The sequence below is a fragment of the Lissotriton vulgaris genome, chromosome 9 (genome assembly GCF_964263255.1).
Source record: "Lissotriton vulgaris chromosome 9, aLisVul1.2, whole genome shotgun sequence".
Taxonomy (NCBI): domain Eukaryota; kingdom Metazoa; phylum Chordata; class Amphibia; order Caudata; family Salamandridae; genus Lissotriton; species Lissotriton vulgaris.
The window spans coordinates 563,158,870-563,170,908 of NC_141697.1; the positions used below are offsets into that span (position 1 = coordinate 563,158,870).

The 12,039-nt window shown below is 46.0% G+C and overlaps 1 protein-coding gene across 1 annotated transcript in view; it reads left to right on the forward strand.

The window, feature by feature from the left end:
- Window positions 1–7,030: 7,030 nt before the first annotated feature.
- The window catches only part of LOC147691802 (protein phosphatase 1 regulatory subunit 14A-like), a 283,304-nt gene continuing 278,295 nt past the window's right edge, over window positions 7,031–12,039 (forward strand). Inside the window, exon 1 of the mRNA XM_086938095.1 lies at window positions 7,031–7,605. Within this exon, the coding sequence (XP_086794221.1) occupies window positions 7,402–7,605 (204 nt within the window). The 5' untranslated portion in view covers window positions 7,031–7,401. The remainder of the gene's footprint in view (window positions 7,606–12,039) is intronic.

The following is a 12,039-nucleotide window of genomic DNA, read 5'->3' on the forward strand; positions in this document are numbered from 1 at the left end:
TCGCCAAGGTTTGTGCTATGTAAAAATGCCAAAAATACAATGTGGACTCTTTCTGTCACCCAGACTTTAGGCTCATCCTCCAAGAATTAAAGATCAAACATTAAGCTTTAATGTCATAAAGATGTACACATTTAGTAGTTGAATTGCACAGTGAGAAACTGGAAAATGTAGGATCAATGCTAACTTCCCTGCTTGACCATATTGTATGATCCGAGATCAATACTTTATATCAGTACCATACATTTTATTCACTATCACACATCGAAGCACTTTTAAATACATGGATTCAGGGTGTGGACTGTACGGACACATTTTGTGTTTGATATAATAGATTATCATTTTGCTCCATATTTAATAAGAATCTAGCCCACAAAAAGGGTACACATAAACCCTGACATGCCTCATAGTCAGGGCCCACAGAGTTATGCATTTTTGCTGTTGCTGCATTTTCTGCCAAATGATGGGTTTGCTGCATTTGCCACATGTCATCTTCTGCAAAATCTGCAGCTTTTAAGAACTAAAAATTATTTCTAGCTCAAACGGATCAAACCTTACTAAAAATGCAGCAACACTTGTTGCATCGCAGTGGAAAGTCCTTTGCAAAGGTTGTCTGGTCATCTTTCTGTTGCTTATTGCTGTATGTGGGTGTCAAACTACCACTAATGAGTTGAAACCATTGCCCAGACAGTAATAACGTGTAAAAATGACAAAATAATGAGGTAATACCATCACGATATGTGCTGCATGATGTCACATAATCTAGTGTACCATGGTAAAACGCTTATGTGTTAATGAATTATGCTTTAATTTTACAGTGGATTTTGTCCTAGCCAATTTCTTACTTTTGGTTAGCTCTCTTGTTACTCTCAGTTGCTGGCTTCTTATTCTATAACCTTGCTTCCTCTTCATGTGGTTGTTCCTCCCCAGGAACACAGTTTTTTAGGGCTCGGGCCTCGCCCACCACGAAGTGGGGGCGGAGCTTGCGAGCTCTTTAGTATTTATTTATGATTGTTTTGAGTGGATAACTTTTATTTTTCCCCTGCTCACATCTAAGGAACTCCTTTTTTCTTTGTGTTCAGCTCTCTAGCAAAGTGCATGTGTTTTTGTGCTCTCTCTTTTTTGTACTGCTCCCCCCTCAACTACACACTTGTGCTCTCAGTGGTGCTCCCCATGTCTATAAAAGCACAGCAACAGGTATATCGTTTCTGGGTCATAACTAAAGAACATACTTTAAGGTTTGTGTTTGCTTTAGCTCTTGCATTCTACAATTGCAGGAAAGAACAGACCTTGGCATTGAAAGGTTTTTCTAAGGCATGGGGAGGGTCTGGATGTTGCACTCAGCTGGCATTTGAAGCAGAAAGTGTATTTAAAATGACTAAGATGGAATTGGAGACAGAGAAGTCCATGAATGTGTTCGCTGGGTTTCTGCAGAGGACCAAATGGTTAAAACATTTGATGCACTTCTGAGTCCTGTTGAAAATAAATTATGCATTGGCAAGTGTTTTTTAGGTCGAGCATTTGACACCTCTTGATAGATAATTACTTTTATACTTTTCATTTGTTTGTCAGTGTCCTTTAAAAATCATTGCTTGCTACTGGTCAGTCCTGCCCCTTTGTCCCTCCTTTTTGCTTTTCTTTCCTCCCACAGAGCAGGGAGCAAGTACTGTATCTTTACGCTTGGATTGTTTATCTGTTCGTTTGGGGGGCTATTTTTTTCTTGGTTTCTTACTCCTGTCACTGTTTGCCTGTGATTAGCTTGGCGCCTGTAGCTGCTTGCATTTTTCCCTTCCACCTCATCCCATGATGCTGCATGCTCTCCCACTCCCACTTGAGCCTGGTGCTCCCATCCCTCAACCCTCTCACCATGTTACTTATTTTGTTAGGTACAGGGAAATTCACCAATTTGCCCAGAATCACAGGATGTTGACTCAGCGCCAAGACCTGAAACTGGATCTCCAGTGCCAATGCCAATGAATTCCTGACCTGAGTGTTAACTGGTATAAATATCCCTCACTTGCGAGCTCTGGAATAGGTTGTACGCTTGGTAAATAAAGAGGAAAAATAAAATAGAGGAATGAAAGGGGAAATATTTGCCCTGGGCTACGCAAAATCTGTCGGCCATCTTGGAATGATACTGAAGAGGCTCAATGGTGTGGCTGTAGCTGGCCAAGATAGTAAACTCATTTGATTGTGCTTTTTACTTGCAAAACACATGTCAACTATCACTTTGTGGCACAAAAATAGTAACTTTTAATCATGTAGAACTAAGATATAGCAAACCGTTATTCTGAGTTGTTGCAAGAGCCTTTCCGTAATAACATTTTGTCACTTACTAGAATGTGTCAACCTTTACATTGAATTTGAAGTGTTACATTGTATTTTATCTGACTCTTTTAGGGGGTGAGATACTTTAGTGAAACCCCAAGAGTGTCTCTCGTTGGAGAAATGTCAATGGCAGCTGTCTCTCTTCTATTTCTTCATCAATGCTGATTGTAAATCAGCTGTAGAAGTAGATGTGTCCATCTCATGCTCCGCCCGCTGGTTGACTTGGTTCTCTCCCTACAGTATGTCGCAGTCAGCGAGAAGCTGGGCTTGTGGGTCGCTCGTCCTATTGGGAGAACAGGTGAGCTAGAAGAGCCGAGACAGGGTACAGTGCTAGGGGATGCTGTTCGAGAGCGAGGGCTTTGTTTGTGGGGATCCAGGAGGACAGGGCACGGCAGTACAGTGCTTGTGGTGCTTCTATAACAGAACCAAGTGTTAACTCTAGAGGTATACATACATTGCGTAACATGTCCTGGATCCACTGCTTCCTTTACTGTTTTGTACCCAATTGGAATTTCATGTTTTGAGGAGTCCCAGAACACTTTTTTCTACATCATATAACCTCTAAATTTTCACTGCCCTAACTCTGGCCTGTCGGTGTCCCTTCTTCCCTCCTTTCTGCCCTTCCCTATTACTAGGACCGACTTTAGAGCTGGTAGCGCATCGTGCGACAATCATTGTTGGTGCCCCCACACCCCATGACCATTCCCTCTGATTTCCTCACTACCACCGGGCAAAAGGGCCCCTTATCTCTCCAATCATAAGTTATTGCTAAACAAAAATCCCCCCCCCTCCAGGTCAGTGCCAACTCCACAGGTCGGTGCCCAGTGCAGCCGCACCTTTCACACTTCCCTAAAGCCGGCCCTGCCCATTACTTGTCATCCTACTACTCCCTGTTTGCACTGTTCCAGTCCTACTGCCCTGCTGCTTCTTCCGTCCCCCCTTCCCAAGCCCACTTCTTCCCCTTACCAGTCCGCTCCCAGCTCTTGTTCACCCCAGGGCTTTAAGTGGTGCAGGACGTGCAGGTTTTGGACCAGCAGTAATCAAAAACAGACTTTAAAATGGGTCCCTATTAGGCTCTATAGTCATGTTCTTAACTTACGGACAAAACCGTGGAAGATTTCTTAATTTCAAGTGCCTATAACATGCACTCACCTGACAAGGAATACCTCTGAAACAAACCACGATAGTGCACCCACGTTCTCCCTTTCTCTGATCCCAGCTTTCTCAACCTCCTGTGGTGCTCTCCACTTTATTGCCTGTGGTGTCTTTTGGCCACCTTACATTTGTATCTGGATGCAATTGTTCTAACCTTTCAAATGCACACTTTCTCTTGTTCCTTTTGGTTCTCTGGTGGCACCCCCTAGATTTTCTTTTCTTTCTCATATCATTCTACATCCCTGTTCTGGCTCTCTCCTGTCCTCTTTTTCTGTCCGACTCTTACTGTCGTCTTGCACCACTATTGATGTACGCCCATCACTCCATGATCAAGACAGAAAAATACATCAGTCAATCAATTAAAAACGTTATTCGGGGAGGAGGACTATGCTAGCGAACAAGATGGCTGCTTAGGCTCCCGGCTCCGCCGACCTCCGTCTCCTGCCAGATTATCCTGCCATTTATCCTGTCTTTACGCCCTGCCTCCGTGTGTATGAACCGGACTACAGCTCGATGGCGCGATCCCGAGATTTCTACTGGTTTGGTAGACAGAGTTATATTGTGTTAAAGTTTGCGGCCTAGCCCAGCTTGGAAGCCGGGGTCTCGAGTACTGGCCCAGCCGGGTTCCAGTTGAACAACATCGGCCGTGAGCGTGTGGCAGGGTCTGGTCTATTGCTGTGGAGGTTTTCTTGGCCCGATTTTGATGGTTCTGCTGAGTTGGTAAACATCGAAGGGGTGACGATGCATGACTGAGGCTGTGGGCGGAGGTCCCTGACCCGGTGGCCCGGTAAGCCACCCGCCGGCGTTCGCTGGGTTGGGATCTTCGCTTGCGGTGGCGAAGCGCAGATCGATGCGGCTGTGAACATTGAGCCCCTCTCTGCTGTTGTCCATTCCACTTTTGACTGTTCCCCTGGGGAGACCGGGCTCTATGGGGGATGTGAAAATGGTCGATATCGAGCGAGGAGCGGTGGAGCGGACTGAGAATGAACCGTCGTTGCAAACTGTGCTGGCGGCCATTGGGGCTCTTCATACTAACGTGGAAGCCCTTATTCATAAAATGATAGCGCGTTCGTTTGAAATTGGGCGGATTGGACCTGACCCTGCTCCACTACAAAGAATGAAGCAGCTCGAGATACCCACGATTGCCATTTTGATAGAGGGAGCGGGCCCCGTGCAACGAGAGGTGTCGGAGCCTCCGGCCGGTGTGATGGCCGATAGGAGCGAGATCGGAGCTTCAAATGGATCGTCAAGCCTACTATCAACGCTGACTGTGGAAGGACTAATCGGTGCTCCCTCTCCGGAGACTTTTGATGAGAACTGTTTTGGGCTCGAAACCGCGTCCCTCCCCTATCCGCCAGTTCCGTTACGATGGCGGAGGAAACAACGTTGGGAGTTCGTGACGGTGAGGAGAGTCTTTGGACCTGATGGAGTTCTCAGTGACTTAACATCTTTGCTTGATCTCAGTTTGAACTTTGCTGCACTTTTCTCGTATTTTGACTATCCTGTGGAGGGGGCAGTTCGTCCGGAAGGGGTTTGCACGTTCGATCGGAAGGGTCAAAGATGAGACTGATTGACTGGGTTTGACATTGTGGTCTTGATGGATATGGGATTTGCTACCATGATGCTTGCGGGAGGTTGGGCGGTGTTTACAGTTTCCCCTGTAGCTTCTTAATGGATTTGTGGATTTACTCTGGGGGATTCTTGGTTCTGGCGGGAGGGAGGGGGGACCGGGGGCACGTACGAAGGTGCCCTCCTCCATTTTTTATTCTTAGTATTTAGTTAGATGGGGCGACAGGCACACTGCTAGTTGGGGTCCGGCAAAAGCCATATGCAGGGGTGCAGGGTGGGGGGATTCGTCTTAATGTAGTTAGTTTAGGCTGTGGCGTGAATATTTTTGTCATTTATCCTGATTTAGTTTTTCGTATCTGGGGGCACTATGCCTTTCTTTATCCTGTTCTGTTGGGTGGCGGGGACTGAGTACCGTAGCGCATCAAATGTAGCTTAATTGTGTGCAGTCAACCATTATTGAACGATCTATGTGTAGATGTTTCAATGACCCCGCCCATTGTTTTTTACAGAAATCCTGAAATCTGAAAATATTTGCTTATTATTGTAACTGAATGTGATGTCCCAGATACGTCTTTGTTTTATTTTGTTTTATATTTGAAAATAAAAAGAAATATAAAAAAAAAAAAACTTTATTCAGCCACATGATGGCCATAAAAGTACATTTTACATTTTTTAAAAAGACACTGATGTTGTAAGTTGAAATAGAGAAAGTTATAGAGACACAAAGGGCAGACATTTTCTAATGACCCAAATCAAGATTGTAAAGCCACCATATTATTTCGTTTACGGATCGCCCTTGACAGAAAGCATGCTACCCCATAACAAACGAAGGGGGAAGAAAGCATTTGTAGGTAGGTCAGTGCTGGCCTAACTTGTGCAAAATAGCAATCTTTAAAAAGTGGTAGAATATATTTAACTCTCAGTTAAGTATAAAAACCACAGAAGAACATAAAGTGCAATATATCTTGTTCGGAGAAATTGTCACATGCACATGGCTGCAAAGAGCCTAACTTTGAGAAGCCTTTAGGTACAGTTAGGAGCCAATGGATACAACTAAATCTAAACCTAGATAAAATAAAGCGGTGGTGCAGGTTATTTACAAAAGACCAAAATGGTTGACTTGAAATGCCAGGACTTAAAATTATAAAATATCTACACGAAGGTTTCATAAGTTCTTTTGTTTCTCTATCTAATTGCCTCCTAGTGAGAAATTGAGTTTTTAAAATGTTCACATAAATACATATCTAGCTGTAGGAACGTTGTATCCGTGTGCCAGGATGCTTCCTGTGCTTTATTGAGGCATTACAGTGCTCCCCTACTGTCTCATTTCTCAAGAATGTCCCTCACTATTCTCCTATCAACAAGTTCCCCTTATGGCAGGTAAAGCCCTGTAACAGCAGCAGGGCATCTAATGCTTTGTGACAGAGAATGACCAGGGCCTTCGATATAGTGGGGGCCAAACTTATCAGCACGTTTGTAAACCGTGGTAAAAGTTTCAGGTGCAAAGAATGTTCATGCAACTGCTGGCTGGGATCAGGAAGCATCATCTGGATTTATATATGTATTCTGATTTTCTAGAACTACGCCTCTGAGAGTGTTGGAGTACTTTATATGGTTTCAAAAGGCACAACCTATTTATTGGTTTTTCCAATGCTTTTTTGTTGTGCCTGTGACTTGTAGCGCTCGTGGTGTTCTCGTTTTCGTTTAGTTTTGTGGCGAATTGTCTTGTCAGAAGTGGTGTATAATTCTTATTAGACCAAATAAGTTTTTAATGAAATATTGGACAGTCGTAAGTGGTGAATAAATCCCTGTAGCCTGGACAGGCTGCCCGTGATAAAATAATTACTCACATCTGCTCTGCGTATCCTTCCGTGACAACGCAGCTGAGCTGAGTCCAGAGCAGGATCGCGCTGGGACCCAGCGGCGCCGCCTCCTCGCGCTCCAGCCGGTGTGCTTTTTATTAAATACAGGCTGCGGCGCAGACCACGATGAGAGTGCTGAACAGAGCAGCGGGTTAGGGAGGAAACAGAGGAGTGAACCTGGACGCACGCTCATAGCGCCTTCACGAGCAGGGCTCCATTAACTTATGCATAGAGTGATTGCGTGGTATTCAGTCAACACCTTCAGTACACAGAACCTTAAACCTAAATACACCCGGAGTATACATTGAACGCCGCCCTTCTCACCGGACTGCCCTCATCTAGCCCTTGCGCTCAGCTGTGCACGTCCTACAGCAACATCCAACAGTTCTTAAAGTACCGGGCATCTGCGCTGGATTAAAGCCCGGAGACGCACTTCGAGAACTAGCACCGGGAGATCAGGGGTGCGTCACTTCGCCGTTCCCTCCTTCCGATGGCAGCCCAGAAGCTTGGGAAGCGGGGGCTGGGCAAGCTGCCCTCCTCCCAGTGCCGGGGTAACCGGTCCCCGGGGGGCCACGGGGGCACCCCGAAGCGCCAAGCCCGAGTGACGGTCAAATATGACCGCAAGGAGCTACAGAAGAGGCTGGACGTGGAGACGTGGGTCGACGACCGGCTGGACGAGCTGTACCTGGGCAGGGTGAGTGATGGGCAATAGTACCCCCATTTCACGGGGCTATTCGTATGGATTCAGTGTCAGAATGTCTCGGTGGCCGCAAGTTGGGGTAACAAATGACATCAGGGACCATCAGACAACCGATGGCGTCACTTGCTTGACCCTTTGCCCACCTTTAACCCTTGAATAGCCTCGTGTTTACAGTCGAGGGGCCAGGTTACCGGATGGGCAGAGACTGGAAGCCATAGCACCTACAGAAGGTTCCGAGAACCGCATTTACTTCATAATTGCGCTGCCTTCGTCCCCCCCTGGCACGGTGGCACCCGAGATAGGAAGGTCTGTACCAGGGGTGGCTTAGGACAAATCGGGGGTCGCTGATTGATCGAGGGGAAACAAAAAAGTGATGGGTGGGAGTGGACTGCCTGAATTAATCTCAGCCGCTAGTAATTCGTCGCGGCTGCATTCCATTCCATCGTTTTGTGCCCACCGTTGCCGTCTGAGACATGGAACCAAATCAATGACCTCTGTGCCTGGCACACGTGTTGACCATACCTCGGTATGGCTCTGCCTACCATGGTCCACGTGAGGTAGTGTGAGTAGCATGGAGGAAGAGGCTGTGTTGGGGGCGTGGGGGTTCCAGTAATGGTGGTGGGTGGGAGTAAGTTTGTCTAGGGGACTGGAAAAGGCCTGTCTTTGTGGGTGTCTCTGGGTAGGTGCGCTCTCATGGAGAGTCGGGGATATGGCTGTTTTGTGAGTGGGAACTGGATACGTTTGTGGCTGTGTGCATGTTCATATCCAACAATGGTGCAGACTTCGGAAGAGACGCAGGGGGCGCTGCTTTCCCCACCCCGACTCAGGCTGAGGCCCTTACCAGGCGTCAGACGCAGTCGCATTTTACTTCACCGCCAGTTCTCATATCTGCAGTGTTTGCTGTCGAGTCCTCCCAGCGGGCATTCACACGGTGCTTTTTATTGCCTCTGCTTCCCGCCCACGGGTCGAGCCTGAGGGCACCTGGGTGTCACTTTTTCTCTGAACAAGAAACTACTCACAATTCCACCGTTTGTTGTGTTCGGGGTTCAGGGGAAATAATGACGCGAATGGTTGGCCTTTGTGCTTTGAGGAAAAAAAAACTGTCAAATAAAATAATTCTGCTTTCTCAGCTAATTGCTGAGGGCATTTTCAAATTCGTTCTGTACCGATTTATTTGTAGCCCTTTACTTGGAACTTTATTTGTGTGAAAATAGTACTGGTTAATGTTTGTTGTTCATCGAGTTCGTAAGAAAGGCTGAATTGACCTTGCCGGGATCTGAACCCCTGCTGACCTGTAGGTTACATCTTAGCGGTGGGCCATGAACCCTCTGAGTTAGTTTGAAATGAGCATGCTGTCTTCTGCGGCAAGATCTCATGTGCACGTGGCAACCAGCACGAGATTAAAACACCTATTCTAGCAGCCCAGTCCTAAAGGTTCCTAGGTGAGTACACTGCACAGCAGACAGTGATGGACGGGAAAGAAGCCTTGTCACACCTATATGCTAATTAGCACGCTTACATTTAAAAACGTTTTTTAGGTGTAGGTGGAAATCTTTTGGGACTAGTTAAATAAGTGACACTCGGCTGGATGAGGGTGTGTGCGGAGGGACACAGCTTTGTTTGTCATGGTAGATCAAGGGGGGGGGGGGGGTTGCAAGCTCAAGAACCCTTTTATGGTATTGTATTGATACCGAATAAAGTATGTATGTGTGTATATGTATATATGTATATTTTCTCAAGAACTCTAACTAAGGATCTTGTCCTGGAAGCGTATCTTTGTAATTAAGGGTGCGGCTTAAAGCATTTAAACTAGAGTACTGTACTTCACACATCTTGTCACCTGACAAGTATTTGGATATAATTCTGTAATTTCTTTATTGCATCCAGGACTGTAGAACATAATTGACATAGGCTCATTTGCTTTGACAATGAGTGTTATCAGTATGAAATAAACGAGTAGGGACAATGATTCTGTGGTAAACAGAATTGACAAATGTTTCAATTCTGAAAATACGAGATTAAATTAGATTTAAGGACTCTGGGAGGGGTAGTTGTCCTTCGGAGTGTCTCAGCTACTCCTGTTAAAACCTTCACTTAACTGTGTGGTCTCTCTCTTTGTTAGATACTTAATGCCGTGTTTTCCCCACACGTCATTCTGAAATCCTCACTGCATCTTTCACACGCCATCTTTCTTCACCAGTGTATTCTCACTCTCATTCTACTTGTACGACCCCTCTTACATCTCCATTCAACTCCCCTTCAGACAGACCACCCCCTCAACACCCTGTCCTGTAAGCACCGATTTTTCTTTTCTTGTGTGCTGTTAATATTTCGACAACTACATATCTTTCCCACACTTCCTTATTGACTCACAATTGTGAAAGGCACATATGTAGCCATTGCGCTCTGCAGAGAGGCCAATAATTGGATGTGCGCTACAGTCTGAACACTTTTATGACCACTGAAATGTACTGTTTGAAACTTGCACTGCCTTCAGCCTGAACTCAAGAGCATGCAATAGTCCCCTGTCATAAATACCCACCTACAACCTGTAGTCACCCAGACGCCTACAGGTGATTCAATTCACAATATGTTGCATGAAAAAAAAATGAGATACAATATCTGGAGAACGCACATTTCTTTAGGTTATGCAAGAAACAATGTCTAAACAACGACTTCATCGCTGCCGTGGATTACCTTCAGTGTTTTAACAGCCCTTTATAGGGTTTGAAAGGGACTAATTTCAAAGTCGGTTAATAATAACTGCTGGCTCTAAGACACTGAAGGACCCAGCCCACTTAGAGTCCTGGCAGGCAGGGAACACTGATCATTATTTACCAAATCTGAAACACTCCTAGCCTATGAAGATAAACTCGGGGCTTAATTTGAGCCGGTGGTTTCCTGTGCACACTGGCACTTAATCATCAACACCAGTGCTTTTTATGAGCACCAGTTAAGTGCACATTTATGTATTTATTGTGGGGAGATTAAGTGATTTGCTCAGCATTACAGGTTGTTGAGCCGACGCCGAGACACTAACCTGGTTACCCAGCCCCCAAATAGCCAGCTCTGGCCAGTACGCCACATCCTATCCCCACTTTCCTGGTTAGTAGTTGGTTCTGTTTTAGGCGGCACTAACCGGAGAAATGGGATGGAGCAAGTTGCGTCCCAATGAGTCCCGAAACTTATTCTTATTTTTTTACAAACTAACGGCTGGGTTCACCCACATGAAGAGCTCTGCAGCTGATCTCAAAACTGGTGTAAGAATGTGGGCTCCACAGTTAGCATTTACAGTTCCTGGCAAAGTTTTAATTGCACCGGTGTCATTTTGCATGCGATTTCTGGCATTTCACGTTATGCTTGTTACGGATCATTCACAAAATTGCACCTTGTCGCATAGTTTCAAGTCTGTTCATGTAAAACCTCTTTTACAGGAGTATGAAAGTGCTGTGACTGAACACAAGCAGCTGTTTGCGGTGCTTGTGCTTCTTTTCAGTTTTGAACACGAGGGTACATTTCACTCTGAAATGTAGTGTAAATGCTAGATTTGCATTTCATGTAATTTGTCCATACTTTTGCAAAAGAGAAGTATGCAGATGTTGCACTCCTGTATCCATGGCTTGGTTGTTGGGTGGAAACTCTAGGTCAGTTGGCGCCAAGAAGGTGGCGGCCTCAAAAACTATCCCTGAGATGTTTATTTTGGGCTTGATTTCAGGGGCGGCTCTAGGCTCATGGCGGCCCTGGGCAGGGAGTGTAGGTAGGGGGCCCCGGAAGAGGGGGTCCGGGCGGGGCAGAGCACGGAGGACAGAGAAGAGGGGGTGTTTGGAAGTGGAACAAAGCCGGAGGCCACCAAATCCCTGCCAGGGGCCGCCACGCAAATATGTATCCATCCTCAGAGGATTATTATATTAAGGATATATATTGACGTGGAGGCCCCTGGGGTTTGGTGGCCCTGTGCAGGTGCACAGCTACCACATGCCTAAGGCCGCCCCTGTTGATTTAGATCTCGGACTGGTTATTCCATCACAACGGTGAAGGATATCTGTCCATCAAAATATAAAACCCGTAGGCTATAATGGGATTTATATTTCGGCGGACGGGAATACACGTCACCTTTGTGATGCAGTAACCTGTCCCACGAGATGGAATCGAGCCCTTTCTCTGGGAGTTTGCAGTCAGAGGAGTGAGTGAGGGTGTGTTCGCATTGTTACTACAGCAAGAAAAGCCACATTCCAGTAGGTTCCCGCCTCTTTCCTCGTGGTTGCGAGGTCTGGAGGTCACAACCAAAATGTTTAGTCAGCAGGAGCGTCTGTCTATGTAAATATTTATGGAAGAGTTTGGGTCTGGCAGCCCTGTGCTAAACACATAGCTTAGTGGGGCCAGAGTGCATGTTTAAGTGCTGAATTCTTTCCAAACCTTAATTTGCTA